The sequence below is a fragment of the Canis lupus genome, chromosome 13 (genome assembly GCF_011100685.1).
Source record: "Canis lupus familiaris isolate Mischka breed German Shepherd chromosome 13, alternate assembly UU_Cfam_GSD_1.0, whole genome shotgun sequence".
NCBI lineage: Eukaryota > Metazoa > Chordata > Mammalia > Carnivora > Canidae > Canis > Canis lupus.
Window position 1 is genome coordinate 10,044,692 of NC_049234.1, and position 19,078 is coordinate 10,063,769.

The following is a 19,078-nucleotide window of genomic DNA, read 5'->3' on the forward strand; positions in this document are numbered from 1 at the left end:
CAACAGTGTAGGAGAGTTCCCATTTTCCCCTACCTTGATATGCAATGTTACAAAACTTTACATTTTTTTTACCAATTTCCTTCATTACCTGGGAGACTAAGCATCTTCTTAGAAGTATTGGCCATCCTTATTTTTCTATGACTTGGCTGTTAATATTCTTTGTCTGCTTCTATACTGTATACTTTCTTTGTTTTTTTATTTTGTTTATTATGTTTTGAGATTCTAGATTTTAACTCTCATCTATCATGCATTGACAAATATCCCCCCTGAGTCTGCTGTTTTTCTTTTACCACTGTTAACAGAATCAGGCCATAAAGATATTTTACATTTTGTAATTTACTAATCTTTTACATTTTTTATTTCTGCTTCTTCAGAAGTCTTCTCAATCTTGAGATTATACACATTTTCTTCTAGTAAGTAAATAAAAAATGTATATCTATTTACTGATCCAATGTTACCATCTCACTAATTACTACTTCATAAATATCTTAATATCTGATTGGTTACCTATTATCTTAGCTGTTTTTGCTCATTAAACTGGTATATAAAGTGAACGATTTTCCAGGTAAATGCAAACCAAAAAAATCCAAGGAAATAATGAGAAACTAAAATTCATGACACAAAATATTTAATGTATAAACAGGATTTTCTTTTTTAACTGTAGAAGGTTAAGGAGAACTACAAGGATAAATCATAATTTGTGTGTGACAGACTGTTACATTAATGGCTCCAAAGAATTATAGCTTCTGTTATCTGTGTTCCTGTGCAGTTCTCTTTCACACTGACTCTATACTTGGCCATATAATTTGCTTTTTTTCCATGAAGAAGAGCAAAATGATGGAAACACAGGCTCGATAAGTTCTTATATACTAAGGCTTGCTTTCCTGCAGTGTTTTTTCTATCACAGGAATAAGACAAATCTAGCTTGCTGGAGAATGAGATGCCACAAAGAAAGAACAGAGATGGCCAAATCAGTGAATTTCAAATATCTTTGTTTTAAATCACTGAGTTCTGAGGTGGTTTGTTGTTTAGCAATGAATATGAGCTACACTTTGTGGAATCTTATCATTTCTCTTTGTCTATGTCTGAAGAAGAACAAATGGACAAAAATTTAAAAATTGGAAAAAATTAATTTCAAAAAAATCTTAGTCTTTCAGCAACCTTTAACAATACTGGACCTGCTGTACTTCTCTTGGATTCCCCCTTTTCCTCAGCAATGTAGTATTTACAAGAATCAACATTTTAATTGTTATCTAAAAATTCTATAGGTACAGAATGAGGGAAAACTATTAATGAACAAGGCATACATGATAAATATTTTTATTTTTAAACACTGAATTGTACACCTTTCATATAAAAGATGAAATTCCACAGCCTGTTTTTTTAAAAAAATTATACTTACTAAGACTTTCTTTACATTTTTTACAGAAGCCAGTTTTCTCTAAATTTGCAGCTTTGTTCCATAGCTTTTACAGAATCATAATCTCTTGAATATACTTCCAATATCCTTTAAAAAATAAAAAATTCATACAAGATAATTTTATTTAACATAGTAAAACTTAACAGGCTATAGTATGACTACCAGCCTTCTGGCTACCACTGAATACTTTTTCAGTATAGAGAAGCCAATATATTGGAGTAATCAATTCTCTGTGTTTACTTTTATTAAAAAGAGGTTTTTGGTAGTGAGAACAAATAATCTCTCATTTGTTGCTTGAAAGCCTAAAATAGGATCATTGGTTTCTAGGCTTGCTACTTGCTGCTTAGCAACCTGCCCTACTTGCCTGCCTTCCTTTCTGTTGTAAAGTACAGTGGACATGGGAGTAGGCTGACGGTAGATGAATACTCGACGAAGGCACTCACACAAGGCTGCATAGGAGTAATTGGGAGCACAGGCAAAAAACTTTTTGTCTCTCTTTGATGCTTGGACGTAGCCTGCCAAGAAATGAACAAATAAAACTCATATATTAAAAAGAAGAAAAATGTGCTTAAACATTTAGTATTTAATAATCTATACTACAGATTAAAATGCCTCAATAAAATATACACCATAAATATTCAACAGTGGTTGAATTCTGAACCATTAATGATTAACCACAATCAATTTCTCCAACTGGTGCAAATATAGCTTTAATTTCTAAGGAACAAAATAGATAGGGATTTTTATCTCTTTAAGAAAAACACAACATAGTTCCTTATTATTTCTATGAACAAAACACTAAAAATCTAAAATCAAAAGACCTGAAAACATGTCAAACTATCCTTAAATGCCAATTTAATAATCAGTTAAGCATCAGAGTCTTGATTTCAGCTCAGGTCATGATTTCAGGGTTGTGAAATGGGCTGAGTGACTATCTCCTGCTGGGTATGGAGCCTGCTTGAGACTCTCTCTCTCTCAAATAAATAAATATATTTTTTAAGGTTTTATTTATTCATGAGAGGGACAGAAAGAGAGGCAGAGACACAGGCAGAGGGAGAAGCAGGCTCCCTATCGGGAGCCCAATATGGGACTTGATCCCAGAACTCTGGGATCATGCCCTGAGCCAAAGGCAGATGCTCAACCACTGAGCGACTCAGGTGTCCCATAAACAAATCTTTAAAAAAAATAATTAAGCTCATTAATCAGAGATGTAGCATCAGAGAATCTTTTTTTATCAAATAAGTGGAAAAATATTTATAGAATACTGCTGTAAAGTTATTTCAGGAGTGTGTCCATAATATAGGCCTTGAACCTGAAAATGCTAGTATGACAATGGATGCTCTTATTATTTATAATGTTAGTGGTATTTTTATACGCCAACAATGTAACAGGATTTTGTTGTACTTCAGCTTCCAGAAGTAGGACCTTGAGATTATAAGATGGAATGAAAATTCAAGTATCTGATTTTAAAAACTCAATTAGGACATCCCTTGAAAACTAATTAGGCTCTGAAAAAAACTTGTCTTTTAAAAAATCTTTACAGGTTAAAAGGGTGTTTGTGTTCTGAAATACAAATTAGGACTTTCAGATTGGGACATGGTTACTGAATGTCCTAACACGTAAGGTAAAAAATAGAACACTAATGTAAATTGAGATTCACCAAGTAATGAGCAAAGGAACAACTGAGCACAGAAGGAGGAATACTATTTTTTAAGATTTTATTTATTTGAGAGAGAGTTTGTGTGTACAGGTAGGGGGAAGGGCAGAGGGAGAGAATCTCAAGCAGACATTGCACTGAGTCCCACATGGGACTCAATCCCATGACCTTTAGACCATGACCTAAGCCAAAATCAAGAGTTAGATGCTTAACCAACTGAACCACCCAGGCATTCTTCAATGATGGTTTTTAATATTCAGCAGGATCTGAGGAGGAAAAGTGAAGAGGATATAGATACCTATTTGAGTATTTTAGAATCAGCTCTAATTCTAAACTAACCTCGAGAAAATTAATAATGTATATAGTATCTCAAGACTACATCTAATGTAACGTTAATTTAACTTAGACTCAAGCACAGAATTCTGTAACAGATTTAGGGATACAAATGAATAATCTGAGCATATGAAAATTATGTGATAGTACTTTCTTTACTGAAAAAAGATTCAGAATTAAATGCAAATTATAGTACAGAGGCTAGAAATTATGTGTTTAAATTTTTCAACAAAACTTTGTATTTCACATCATAAAAATCCACTTGGAGTCTAAATTAACCAGTTTAAGCGGCCTATATTATTAACTATAAAGGATAATTGACAAATCTCCTCTATAATTAGGGTTGTATTCCGAATGTAGAATTTTACTTCCTGTTGCCAGTTTAAAATAATTACTCAATAAAGCAATAACTGTGCCTAATTTATATAAAAAACTTTTCCCACACAATACTAATATATCTAGACATAAAACCAATTATTGCATGAGTCTATAATTATGTATCTTAAAAATTTTCAAGACCTAGTTTTAAAACCATTTCCCTTTTATCCTACAGAATAAATTTGATTTCTGCTTACCACCATTTCCCTAAGTGTTTTCATTACAATGGCTCTCTTTGACATGACAGTTCCATGAAAGATGTCTCCTCATGAGCATTATCTTAGAGCAATTCTATTATGTTTTTGAAGATTACTCTGAAGAAACCTGAATACAAGTTCCATGTAGGGTACTATCAAACCCACTGTTCATGTTCTAATACAGTATAGCTTACTTGGAATAAACAAATGACTGATTAGAATGACTCCAGTGGTTAGATAACCACTTTGATTTCTATTGTGTTGATCTTGTGTACAAGCATAAAAACAGATTAATCCTACTGTTCCAAAAGTACTAACATTCACCAGCCATAGTAAAAGCAACGAAATTATAGCACAAATCAATTCAAATATAATTAGGACAGCTCAAATTAAAAAGAAAAAGAAAAAAAGAAATGAATTTAAAATAAATGACCATGATTTTTGACATAATAGAAAACGCGCCTGCAAAGAGCTTGCTTTATACCTAAAGCATTGAAAGTTGCAATGTGTTCCCACATATCATCTTGTTTGCTGGAGTGTGGTTGCCAGAGTAGGGCATCAACATCATGACGCAAACAGAAACAGGGCATTTCTTTAGGGTCCACTATGACAGAGAAAAGGTACTGGTTGCTTCCAAGATTCACCTAAAATAAAAAGAGACAGCAAATTAATAATGATGATGCCAATAACTGACACACAGTGCTATGTCAGCAGCTCTTCTAAACTTTCTATATGCATAATCTGATTACTTCTTCAGAAATGTGCCTGGGAGAAATGTGCTAGCGTGATGTCCATTTCAAAGTTGAGGAATTCCAAGTTACTTACTGAAGGTCAGCCTGGTAATAATAAGTCATGGAGCTGAGATTTGAAACCCAGAATCTATGTTCTTAACCACTACACTATACTAATAACCTGGATTAAACATGATATTAAAGCACTAATTTATAGGCAGAATATTTTTAAACAGGGAAAGTATTTTTAAACCACAGAATACAAATATGATGTTTACAAATGTAACTTGTAATAATAACTACCAAGAACAAAGATAGCTCCTAGGCTTTATAAGCATGTGCTTAAATGCCAGGCATGTAATAAATAATCTCAACAACCTACCATTTCCCTACAAGGCTATTATTATCTTCATTTAATAGATAAAAGAACATAGTTGGAAAGTTTGAGAACTTGTTTTAGGCTACAAAGAACAACCACAATGCTGGGATTAAAGCTCAAATCTGTTTGTTTATAAATTATTTACTTTGATGTACAATTTATAGTACCCATGTCAAGAATGTTTATTATGTTAATTTTTTTGCAATATTGATGACCAGAGGAATTCATTTTAATACAAAAACATCAAGTCGAGACTCATATTTGGATTCTACCTACAAGAATACTTCTTTTAATAAAATAGGTTGAAATGATTCTTTAATGTTATCAGAGTTAAAAATGTCTAAATACCATATGAACAAAATCATAACAAATGTAGAAAATATAAAATATGCATAGTACTTGATAAATACTGAATTGTTCTCATGAGTTTCAAAGCAGCCTGGAGAATAAAAGTGTTGGGTTAAAGTGAGAGGTAGAGACCTGACCTGTATTCAATAGGAAAAACTGAAGTGACTCTCCAGCAAGAGGATTTGTTGGTATAACCGTACCAGCATAGGCTCCTGGTCACAGGAGAATCCTGTGACAGAGCAACCCAACTTCTGTTGCTCCAGCAATGCCTGAGGATAGGGCTCTTGTTTGTTCTTCACAGAAAGGAGAGAGGCTGGCAGACATTGTTCACAGATTATACCTGTGTATATATACTTACAAGGATGTTTACTGCAGCTTTGTTTATATAACAGTGAAACGTTTAAAATAAAATAAAACTGGTACATTTATTCTTGGGAAAAAAAATGGGCCCCTTATTCTGACTTAGATGTTCCTTCTCTTCCACTCTCACTTTATACATCTCTCTATTACAGTAGAATCAAAATACTATTAATTACAAAAGCAGCAATTTCACATGGTTTGCTTTGCTCCTGCTAATCATCGGCTAAATGAGGTTTGTTTTCAAAACCACCAACTGCCTGGCCTTTTATACTAAGATAGACCCAACACTGTTTCAGCTCTCTTCCCTGCATGTCCTTCTAATATGCTCATTTATTTACTTACCAAGGGCTTTCACAGAAGAAAAAAAACTACTGAAATACAGATTGAAAACATATTTTCGTAACAATGTGTTTACTTTTATGAGACAAGTGCCTTAAGAATGTACGGGGTATTAACAGTGAAAATGATGTACCACCGATCCTCGCATATATGAATGGACAACAGGGAGAGAATAGAGGGCCCTAAACCACCAAGTAAAAGGCTAACCACTGAGGGAGATCAACCATGAATAAGAAGATGGGGATGGAGATCCTGCGATGTACCCCTTATTCCGACTTAGATGCTCCTTTTCTTCCACACCCACGTACTTTATACACAGCTCCATTACAGTGGACTCAACAACTCCTTTGTTGTCAATTTCAATAATCTTCATAGCATCTGAACCAGAATTAGATTCCATCTCAAGAAACCACTTTCTTTGCTTATGTCAAAGAAGCAACTGTTCATCAGTTCAAGTTTTATCATGAGATTGCAGCAATTCAGTCACATCTTCAGACTCCCCTTCTAATTCTAGTTCTCTTGGTATTTCCATATCTGCAGTTACTCCCTCTACTGAACTCTTGAGCCCCTCAAAATCATCAACAATTTCCAAACTCCTATTGATATTGGTATTTTGACCTCTTCTCAAAAATCATGAATGCTCTCACTGACACCTTAAATGGTGAATTTGTTCAGGTCTTTAACTGATTTTGTTCAGATCCATCAGAAGAATCACTGTCTATGGAAGCCACAGCCTTATAAAATGTGTTTCTTAAATAAGACTTGAAAGTCAAAATTACTCCTTGATCCCTGGACTGCAGAATGGATGTTGTGTTGGAAAGCATGAAAACATTAACCTCATTGTACATCTCCATCAGAGCTCTTGGATGACCAGATGCATTATCAAACAGTAGTATTTTGAAACGAATCTTTTTATTTTCTAAGCAGCAGGTCTTAACAGTGGGCTTAAAATATTTAGTAAACCATGTTGTTAGAAAAAATGCTGTCATCCAGCTCTGTTGTTCCATTTATATAGCAAAGGAAGGTAGATTAAGCACAATTTTTAAGGGCTCTAGAATTTACAGAATGATAAATGAGGACTGGCTTCAACTTAAAAACACCAGCTAAATTCACCTCCAAGAGCAACAAGCCTATCCTTTGTAGCTTTGATGCCAGGCACTGACCTATTTCTAGCTATCAAAGTCCTAGATGGCATCTTCTTCAAATAGAAAGCTGTTTTGTCTATTGAAAATCTGTTGTTGGGGCAGCCCGGGTGGCTCAGCGGTTTAGTGCTGCCTTCAGCCCAGGGCTGATCCTGGAGACCCAGGATCAAGTCCCATGTCCGGCTCCGTGCATAGAGCCTGCTTCTCCCTCTGCCTGTGTCTCTGCCTCTCTCTCTCTCTCTCTCTGTGTGTCTCATGAATAAATATATAAAATATTTTTTAAAAAAAATCTGTGTTTAAAAAAAAAAAATCTGTGTTTACTGTAGCCACCATTATTATTTATCTTAGCCAGATCTTCTGGATAACTTGCTGCTGCTTCACCTTGCATTTTCATGTTATGGAGATGGCTTCTCTCCTCAAACCTCATGAATCAAGGTTGGCTACCTTCAAACTTTTCTTCTATAGCTCTGTACCTCTCTTAGCCTTCACAGAATTGAAGAGAGTTGGGGTCTTGATCTGGGTTTGTCTTTGGCTTCAGAGAATGTTGTGGCTGGTTTCATTTTCTATTTAGACCACTAAAACTCAATCTGTACCAGCTAAGGCTGTTTTGCTTTATCACTGGTGTGTTCACAAAGTAGCACTTTTAATTTCCTTCAATAACTTTTCCTTCACATTCACAACTTAGCTAACCATTTGGAGCAAGAGGCCTAGTTTTTGATTTTAAAGTGAGAGACATGTGATCTTTCCTTTCACTTTAATGCTTAGGAGCTACTGTAGGGTTATTAATTGGTAACTAACTTCATTATTATTGTCTTAGGAAATAGGGAGGGTTGGAGAGGAAGAGAGGGGAATGGCCAGGTTGGCAAAGCAGTTAGAATGTATACAACATTTATAGATTAAGTTTGTCATCTCATATGAGCAAAGTTTGTGGCACCCCCAAAAAACAATAGTTAACATCAAAGATCACTGATCACAGATGACCATAACAAATATAATATTTCAAACTTTTTTATTATTGAGAATTACCAAAATGTGACAAGGAGACACAGTGAACAAACGCTGTTGGAAAAATGGCACCCACAGAGTTGCTCAGCAGAGTTGCCACAAACTTTCAATTGTAAAAAAAGATGGCCAAATAACAAAAACACTGCATCTACAAAGCACAGTAAAATGAAGTATGCCTGTACTTTATGCCATACTTAAATAGCACCTTCTCTTCTGAGCAGTTTTCTCCAATATTAATAAAAAGAAATATGGCAATAATAATTTATACCTCTCCTACAGAACTTATCTCATTTCCTTTATATGGTCTTTGAGTGTGAGAACTGTGACTCTAGGTAGGATACTTAGCCCCTATTTTATTCTCCTGTAAATATGATGATAATAATAGTACTTATTTTGTAATTGTTATAATGAGTAAAATATATTTCAAGCACCTGCAGAGTGTTGGCATTTAGAAAGACCTTAGTAAATGCAAATATTCTTTATTACCATTCTAGGCATCTTCTATAGATTCTTCCTTAAATATTATTGGCATTGCAAATTAAACAAATGAGATGAGCAACATTAATTAGGAAAGCACAGCAACTCAGCAGTGATCTTCATAGAATTGTGTAGCACTTAAATAATTTTATGCCGAAGAATGTGTGAATAGTTATTACAAAGAAAACCTTTATGTTAATTATGTTGTTCAATTTAGACAAGTTTCTAGATTCTGGCACCATTTCAAAAATAAGAAAAATTCATTATCTGCTTGTCATTTTATTGTCAAATTCTATTTTATATATAGTTCTACCTGTATGCCCATCACTTTCAATTTTATACTTTACTATACTGCATGTTTCAGTAGTTTGCAGATCTGCCCAGGAAAAAGTGAACAAGGTATTCCTTTTTTTGTTTGTTTGTTTGTTTGTTTTAAAGATTTTATTTATTTATTCATGAGAGACAGAGAGAGCAGAGACATAGGCAGGCTCCCTGAGAGGAACTTGATGTGGGACTCGATCCAAGGACCCCAGGATCACAACCTGAGCCACCCAGGTGCCCCTGAACAAGTTATTCTTGAAATAAGATTGGGTGTTTTAAATATACTCAAAACCAAGTTTCTGTAAGTTTTAAAAACAAATTAAAATTCGTCTGATGATAGTAACTGCAAATAGTAATACACTGTGAGACAAAACATGCTTTAATGAGATAAACATTTTAGAATTTTTCTATGTATAGTAAGAGATTGTGTAATATTCATTTTATTTAGTAAAGTCCAGCCTTCCTTGTCTTCATTTTAAATCAAGTATTCCACATAGCTAAATAAACAAGATTATGACACACACACACACAAACACACGCCACCGAAAGATGTTTGATCCTTCTTGGGTTGCTGGTTACTGGCCATGATAGGAAAATAGGCTTTGGGCAGCCCTGGTGGCTTAACAGTTTAGCGCTGCCTTCAGCCCGAGGTGTGATCCTGGAACCCGGGATCGAGTCCCATGTCGGGCTCCCTGCATGGAACCTGCTTCTCCCTCTGCCTGTGTTTGTGCACCCCCGCCTCTGTCTCTCATGAATAAATAAATAAAATCTTTAAAAAAAAAAAAAAAAAAGGAAAACAGGCTTATAATTCTATTCAAAGGTTGCAAACTAAGTGGATAAAGGAACTGCATATAAACACTGATTTTAAGATAAAACCTAAACAATGTATGGTTTCGTTCTTCTTATAATAGTACTGGAATTTTGTGATAATTATTTATGCTTTTTACTACTTTTTCTTGCCTCACTTCATTAGGATGGATTTCTAGCATGATGCTGACTAGGAGTAATGAGGGCAAACACCCTTGCCTGTTACCAATCTTAGGGGGGGAAGCATTTGATCTTCTACCATAAAGTATAATGTTAACTCTAGGTTTCTCAGGGAGGTAGTTACCTTCAATTCCTAGTTTGGCAAGCATTTTTATCATAAATGGCATAAATGGGACTAAAATATTTTTCTTTCATTTGTTGATAATACTGAATGTCAATTTGAATGCTGAATCAGTATTGAGTTCTCAAGATAAACTTTACTTGGTCATGATGTATTATCCTTTTACTTACTACTGGATTTCATTGATAGTTTACTGAGAATTTCTGCATTTATATTCATGGACAATACTGGTTTTCCTCCCTCCCTCCCTTCCTCTTTCCTTTTTTATTTTGTCCTATCTTTGGCTGAGTACTGCAACCTCATAAAATAAGTTGAGATGTTCCTTTTTTTTTTTTTTTTTTTTATTTCCTGGGACAGTCTGTAGAATAATGATACTATTTCTTTGTTTGGTAGAACAATGGTGAAGCTATCTAGGTTTGGAGTTTTGTTAGGTTTTTAACAATAAATTCAATCCTATTAACAGATATAGGACTACTGCAGTTATCTATTTCTTCTTGAGTGAACTGTGGTAATGCTTATCTTTCAAGGAATTTGTTTCACTTGAATTGTCAAAGATATGAAAATAAATAGAACTCATAATATTCCATTATTACACCTTAGTGTCTTTGGACCTTTCTGCACATTTTTATTCCTGGTTTGATAATTTGTGTTTTCTTTTTCCTTGGTTATCCTGCTAGAGATTTACCAAGATTAGTCTTTTCAAAGGATCAGCTTTTGGTTTCATTGCTTTTCTTTATTATTTTCAGTTCCACTGATTTCTGCTCTTACCTTTAAGAGCAGAATCTTTGCTTTAGATTTGGTTTGTTCTTCTTTCCCTAGTTTAAGGTGCAAGATTAAACTATTAGTATATTTTTTCTTTTCTAATATAACCTATAATGCTATAAAAATTCCCTCTAAGCATTGCTTTAGCTGCATCCCACATGGATTGTGCTTCATTTTCATTAAATACAAAATTTCCTAATTTCCTTTGTGAGGTTCAGTATGACTGATGGGTTATTTAAGAAATGTGTTAATTTCCAAATTATTTGGATGGGTTTTCCAGATTTTTCTGTTTTACTAATATCTACTTTAGTTGTTACGGTCAGAGAACAATCAGTTTATGATTATTTTTAAAATTTTTTAAATTACTTTTAAAACAATCAACAAAATTTGTTGATTATTTTGGTCTATTTTGGTGAATGTTTCATGTCTCTTCTGGGATCCCAATCAGATGTATGTTAGACTATTTAATATTTCCCCATATATCCTAACTGCTCAGTTTTTTTCTTTTTAATTCCCATCCCATACCCCACTTTGGCTTAGGTTCTACTAATTTTTAATAACCTATTTTCAAGGTCACTAATTCTTTTTCCAGATATATTGAATATACTGATAAATATGTTGAAGGCATTCTTTTTGCTGTGTTTTTTTTCCTAGAATTTTCATTTTGCTTAGTTTCTTTCTGCTATTATTCTGTATTTATTTATATATCCATGTAACCCATTTTCCCCACAAAACTCTTTAATGTCACACAGTTACATTAAGTTCCTTGTTTGGTAGTTCCAAAATACAGATCATTTGAGATTTGAGTCTTGTGACGTAGTCTGCCTTATCTCTTGTCAGTGGGATGTTTCTTTCTGGTGTGCCCCCCACCCCCCCCTTTTAAGCTTTGTAATTTTTTTTTTAATTTTTATTTTTTTATTTATGATAGTCACAGAGAGAGAGAGAGAGAGAGAGAGAGAGAGAGGCAGAGACACAGGCAGAGGGAGAAGCAGGCTCCATGCACCGGGAGCCCGATGTGGGATTCGATCCCGGGTCTCCAGGATTGCACCCTGGGCCAAAGGCAGGCGCCAAACCGCTGCGCCACCCAGGGATCCCCAAGCTTTGTAATTTTTGATCGAATACTGGATGTGAAAGGCAGTAGAGACTGAGGTAAGTAGTATTTATGCCTAGGAAGGACACACTTCTGCTAGGTCATTAGTGTGGGTAGTTATGACAGAGTAGGGTGTGAAAAGGCTAGTCTAAACTTGAGTTCTGTTGTTGTTATAGTTACTCTCAGTGCAACCCTGGCTTCAAGTTCCCCTCGTGTTAACTGGTAGGGGCTGGTGGGGGCTGAGTTGATGGAGGATTTTCCTCAGCTCTATTTTACCTCCAGCTTTAGGCTTTCACTATATATCTATCTGCCTGTCAGAGTCTCTCTATGCTTTACCTTCTTTAGTGGTAGACTGCTGTTGTCAGTTACTCGCTGCTTCCTAGCCTCATGGCAGGGAGTTGAGGGGCTTCATACTCTTGGTTCAGCCTTAGTCCTGGGCCTTATATCCCTGAGTTTCAGGGTTTGGACCTTTTCAGTGATATTCTCCTTCCTCCAGTGGTAGGAAACTTCTAATAGGCCTCAGATGATCTGATTTCTCCCCTAGGCCTAGAGAGGTGTTTTCAAAAGTTATTTTTTCCCCCCTCAGCAGCAACAGGTCTTCTTCTGAGCCTTGAGATGCTAAGATTTGATGCTCTTCTTCCAGCAACTTAAGACTACTGTTACTTAAAATAATCCAGGAAAGATGTCATGCACTGCACTGAAGTACAGAGCAAGGGACATCCGGTTCTCAAGAGCTAAGCAGATTACCTGTTCATCAAAACTACATGCTATTTTCTAAACAATTTTCTACTTCTCCTTTAGACCTGACTTGCCAATGTATTTGTTTATAGAATGACCTTCTAGTTCTTCATGAGATCTGAAAGAGACTGTTTCTACGGCTCCCTATAATCTCCACTTATGTTTGCAACTAAATATCCATCTCAAGATAATTCCGGAGGTTTTCTGTTTCCTGCAAACTCTAAAAATCCACACAACATAATTTTGTCCAAAAGAAAAACAAATCAGAATTAAGATTACAATGAAATGTGATAATTAAAAATTACAATTAAAATTAAGGGCACTTTTGTATGATCTTATAAAAACAAAAAATATCAACATAAGAAAGAAAATGTCTGCAGAACAACAAAAACATTATCATACTTTGAAGCAGACAAAACAAGGGAAGTGAGACATTATCTATTATCTGGCATGGGCAATTACCTGTAAGAATCAATAATAAGATGTTCAAAGTTCCCTGAGTAGTAAGAACATATGCCACAATCTCAAAGTGACAGGTTGGTGTTCAAGAGCAAAATGGGACAGCAAATAAGAAAGAAGGATAAGAACAACTGTTTTGGGCCAACACTGACAAAGGAAGTAATACCCAGTAGTTTATTAGCAGTGGAAAGAACTGAAACAAACCATGAATAGCCAGAAAATAAAATTTTTAAATGGAGAAGGCTAAAGGTACTTATTAGCCATAGGGTTAAAGAGCCTTACTTACTTCAAATATCTCTGAGTATTACTATATACATATACAGCATGGTAATTTATGTTTACCCTGATGACATTCAACTATCAATAAAATGTTACTTTCTCTTCAAAATATTCTATAGAAGATGCTGGGCAAATAAGTTTTAGTAGGATTCCATTAAAAAAGAACTTTAAAGTTTTAACACTTAAATTAGAAGAATTAATTTATACTAGACAATTTACGTATTTGACAAACTTATTCTTTGCTACTGCCAAATTTAGGAAAAAATTCCTAAATCCATAAACCCTTTGGCAAATATAATTCCACATTTCTTCTATTTTCATATTTATTAAAGAAAAGATTGTATTTATCTTTGAAGTACTAGTAAGACTACAATACAATTAGAGTAAAATATTCTTTGGAGAAAACTTTGAAATGTATTTCAAGTAGTTAGTTGATAGACTTTTTCTTCTCTTTGTAGAACACTTAGCAAATAAAGACTTTTGAAGATTAATGTCCAAGTAAAGACATTTAAATAACCTCTAATCACTGCTATTACCAAATTAAATTGAAAATGAGTATTAAGAAAAAGGTTTTATCTGTTCAGAAACAAAATGTATTTTTGAGGCCAGACTGAAAAGTTAACGATATGGAACTTTAATTCCAAATTCTATTATTTAATTCCAAATCCAAACATTCTATACAGAGAACAAATTGCTAAAATTTACCCATTTCTCACTATGCGTTAAGTATTGCGTTGATCTGTACCTACAATTGTATAAGGGAAAGATATTCTTGTGTTTCTCCTTTACTCTCACAATACTATCAGAGTCAGAACATTTCTGACACCAGATGTGTGGGTTTTACCAGCAAGATGTCCTACAATTCAATTCTGCTTTGACACAATTTCCTTGGAGGGAGCATCAGATCCCACAGGCTAAAGCCTCAGTTCCACAAGACTCTCTCCCAAATCTTCACTTCAGATGCCAATCTCAAGACCCAAGTTGTCATTTGTACTTCTGATTGGCCACAAATCAGGGTTCTAAAAACCCTCTCATTGAGTTCCATAATTTACTAAGAGAGTTAACAAAACTCATATTTATTATAAAAAAATATGATAACAGATAAAAATGAACATCCAGATAAAAGAGATGCACAGTGCAATCTATATGAAGGTGCACAAAACTTTCATTCCCTCATCAGACATGCCATCTTTCTGAACACATGGTAAGGTGTTCAGCAACCCAGAAGCTCAATGAACACTGCATTTTGGGATTTTTATGAAAGTTTCATCACATAGGCATGATCAATCATTAACTCCGTCTCTAGTATCTCTCTTTTTCTTAAAGGATAGGAGGTGGGGCTGAAAAGTTCCAAGCTTCTAATCATGGTGTGGTCTTTCTGGTGAAAAGCCCACCAAGAGTTATCTCCTTAGAACAAAGGACATTCCTATAACCTACTAGGAGTTATTTGACCTAGGGTCAAATACCAAGGGATTAGTGGCTCTGTCAGGAACCTATATCAAAAGATCAGATATTACAAAAAAAAGATGCTCCTCTTGCTCTTATCATTTAGGAAATTACAAGGGTTTCAGGAACTCTGTGCTAGGAACTAGAGGCAGAGAACAATATATACTTATTTCTATTTTACAACTATTTTACAAGTACATTATTTAAACTTCACTACTTGAGAATTAGGAATATGATGCCATTTTATAGAAGGAACTCAAACCTAAGACATTAAGACATTTAAGTTAAGAAGCTAATAAACAGCAAGTGGGATTTTAGTTTGGGTAGGCTTCCAAATCCATATTCTTAATTACCATCACTGGATGCTCTCCAAAGCCCATTTTATAGTAACTATTCTTTGTTAATGTTAATAGAAGCCTAGTTGACATGTAATGCAGCATTAGTTTTAGGTGTATGACATAGTGATCCAACAATCATATACATTACAAAATGCTCACCACGGTAAGTATAGTTATCATAAATCAACAGTTGTTATAATATCACTGACTATATTCCCTATGCTATACTTTGATCCCTGTGATTTTTTTTATAACTCCAAGTATGTACTTTTTAATCCCCTTAACCTATTTTGTCTATCTTCTTACTCTCCTCCCCTCTGGCAACCACCAGTTCTCTGTATTTACGGGTCTGTTTTTGTCATTGTTCATTTGTTTTGTTTCAGAGATTCTACATATAAGTGAGATCATATATTTTTCTCTGACTTATTTCATTTACCATAATGCCATCAAACTGTTCCATGTTGTCACAAATGGCAAAATTCTCTTTTATGGCTAAAAAATATATTTTATGTATATACACTTTTTCTTTACCCATTAATGCACCAATGGACACATAATATTTCCCAATGTTGGTTTTTGGCTATCATCAATAATGCTAACATGAACAATGGAAGTTAGTGCTTTTATTGTTAGTGTTTTTTATTTCCTTTGAATAAATACCAAGAAGTGGAATTACTGGATCATGTGGTTATTTCTATTTCTAACTTTTTGAGGCAACTCCATGTTTTTCATAACAGTTGCACCAAAGTACATTTCCATCAAAAGCGCATGAGGGTTCCTTTTAATCTGTGTCTTCACCAACATTTGTTACTTCTTGTCTTTTTTGATACTAGCCATTCTTCCAGTGTGAGATGATGATTCACTGTGGTTTTGGTTTGTATTTCCCTGAAGATTAGTAATGTTGAATATATTTTCACAGGTATCTTGGTCACCTGTGTGTCTTCTTTGGAAAAATTCTATTCAGATCTTCTGCCCATTTTTTTTAAAGATTTTATTTATTATTTATTCATAGACAGAGAGAGAGAGAGAGAGAGAGAGAGAGAGAGGCAGAGACACAAGCAGAGGGAGAAGCAGGTTCCATGCCGGGAGCCCGATGCGGGACTCGATCCCAGGACTCCAGGATCACGCCCTGGGCCAAAGGCAGGCGCTAAACCGCAGAGCCACCCAGGGATCCCCCTTCTGCCCATTTTTAAAACAGATTTTTTTTTTTTTTTAGTTATAGGAGTTCTTTATGTATTTTGGATATTAATCCCTTATCGGATATATCATTCGTAATTCTCTTCTCCAACTCAGTAAGTGAATTTTCATTTTATTGATGAAATCTTTTGCCATGCAAAAAGATTATTAGTTTGTTGTAGTTCCAATTATTTATTTTTGCTATTGTTTCCCTTGCCTGAGGAAAGACAATGAGAAAAATATTGCTAAGGCTGAGGCATAAACTGTAATGCCTATGTGTTCTTTTGGGAGTTACATGGCTTCAGGTCTTATATTTAGGTTTTTTAATCCATTTTGAGGGTTTTTTTTGTATATGGTATAAAGAAGTGGTCTGGTTTCACTCTTTTACATGTAGATGTTCTTTTTTCCTAGGATGATTTATTGAATAAGCTATCTTTTCCCTATTGTACATTAAAAAAAAAAAAAAGATTTATTATTAGAGTGGGGGGGGGGGAAGGGCAGAAAGAGAGGAGGAAGGAGAGGGAGAGATTCCCAAGGAGACTCCCTGCTGAGTACAGAGCCCTACACGGGGCTCAGTCCTATGACCTTATCATGATCTGAGTCAAAACAAGAGTTGGACCCTTAACGAACTGAGCTACCCAAGTGCCCCATCCCCATTGTATAGTCTTGCCTCCTTTGTCATGTATTAATTGACCATATCAGCATGGGTTTATTTCTAGGCTCTCTATTCTGTTTCACTAATTTATGTGTCTGTTTTTGTGCCAGTATTATACTGTTTTGATTACTGTGATTTGTGGTATGGTTTCAAATCTGGGATTGTGACACCTCTAGCTTTGTTCATTCTCAATACCTTGGCTATTAGTGAATTTTTTGTGGTTCATAAAAATTTCAGGATGTTTTGTTCTAGTTCTGTGAAAAATGCTATTGGTATTTTGATAGGCATTTTCCTGAATATCTAGATTGCTTTGATTGTTATGGACTTTTTTTTTTTTAAGATAGATTTATTTATTGATTCTTATTTATTTATTTATTTATTTGTTTATTTATTTATTTATTTACCGGGAGCCTGACGTGGGACTTGATCCCGGGACTCCAGGATCGTGCCCTGGGCCAAAGGCAGGCGCCAATATGGAGATTTTAACAATATAAATTCTTCCAATCCATATGCACGGTATATATTTCCATTTCCTTGTGTGTTGTTTGATTTCTTTCATCAATGTTTTAGTTTTCAGAGTACAAGGTCCTTCACCTCCTTGGTTAAATTTATTCCTAGGTATTTTAATTGCTTTTGATGCAACTGTAAATGAGATGTTTTTAATTCCTCTTTATGATGGTAATTAGCATACAGAAACAACAGATTTTCATAATTTTGTATCCTGCAACATTAGTAAATTCACTTATTAGTTCCAACAAACTTTTGATGGAGTCTTTAGGGTTTTCTATATATATTATGTCATCTGCAGCGATAGTTTTAATTGTAGTTTAACATCTAATGTTCTATTAGTTTCAGATGAACAACATAATGATTTGATAAGTATCTATTTCATACTATGCTAACCACAAGTATGGCTACCATCTGTCACTATATAGTGTTACTACAACATCACCTGACTATATTCCTTATACCTGTGTCCTCCATTCCCATGACTTATTCTTTCCATCACTGCAGGCCTGTTTCTTCCACTCCCACTCACCTGTTTAGGTCATTCCTTTCCCTTTGGCAAGTTTGTTCTCTGTATTTATGGGTCTGTTTCTGCTTTTTGTCTGTTTTGGTTATTGGATTCTACATATAAGTGAAATCACATTTATTTGTCTTTTTCTGACTTATTTCACTTAGCATAATATTCTCTCTCTATGTCTACCCATATTGTCACAAATGGCCAAGATCTCATCCATTTTTGTAGCTGAGTAACATTCGTGTGTGTGTGCGTGTGTGTGTGCATGTGCCGGCATGTGTGTAAACATCTACATCTTCTTTATCCATTCTTCTACTGATGGACACATGGGTTGCTTCCATATTTTGGCTATTGTGAATAATACAGAAATGAACACATGGGTGCAAAACCTTTTAGGGTTTTTTGTTTTTGCTTTTAGAGAGGAAGAGAGAAGATAGGGGAGGAGCAGAGGGAGAGAGAGAATGTTGAACAGGCTCCACACCCAGCCAGAGCCTGACAAGGGGCTCCCATCTCACAACTTTGAGATCATGACCTGAGCCTAAATCAAGAGTGGGACACTTAATCAACTAAGCCACCCAGGCGCTTGTGCATATTATTTTTATGAATTGTTTTTGTTTTCTTTGGGTAAATACCCAGTAGTGGGACTTCTCAGTTTTACTTCTTTACCAGTTGGATGCCTTTTTCTTTTTGTTGTCTGATGTTGCAGCTAGGACTCTCAATACTATGTTGAATAAAAATGGCAAGTGTAGACATCCTTGTCTTGTTCCTTGTCTTGTTCCTAATTGTAAGAGGAAAATTTTCAGTTTGAGTAAAGTATTAACTGTGGTCTTTTGATATGTGGCATTTACTGGGTTGAGGTATGCTCCCTCTATACCTGACTTTATTGAAAGTTTTTATCACAAATCAATGTTAAATTTTG

General features: G+C 34.8%; 1 protein-coding gene across 4 annotated transcripts in view; it reads right to left on the minus strand.

Annotated features, from left to right (window-relative positions):
* Nucleotides 1–611: 611 nt before the first annotated feature.
* Nucleotides 612–19,078, minus strand: part of NUDCD1 (NudC domain containing 1) — an 80,082-nt gene continuing 61,615 nt past the window's right edge. For 3 of the 4 annotated variants that reach the window (XM_038555344.1, XM_038555346.1, XM_038555347.1), the window contains 2 exons: nucleotides 4,470–4,629; nucleotides 612–1,935 (listed from right to left, as the gene is read on the minus strand). In XM_038555344.1, the coding sequence (XP_038411272.1) occupies nucleotides 1,643–1,935; nucleotides 4,470–4,629 (453 nt within the window). In that variant the 3' untranslated portion in view covers nucleotides 612–1,642. The remainder of the gene's footprint in view (nucleotides 1,936–4,469; nucleotides 4,630–19,078) is intronic. The other variant, XM_038555345.1, reaches the window with a different exon arrangement.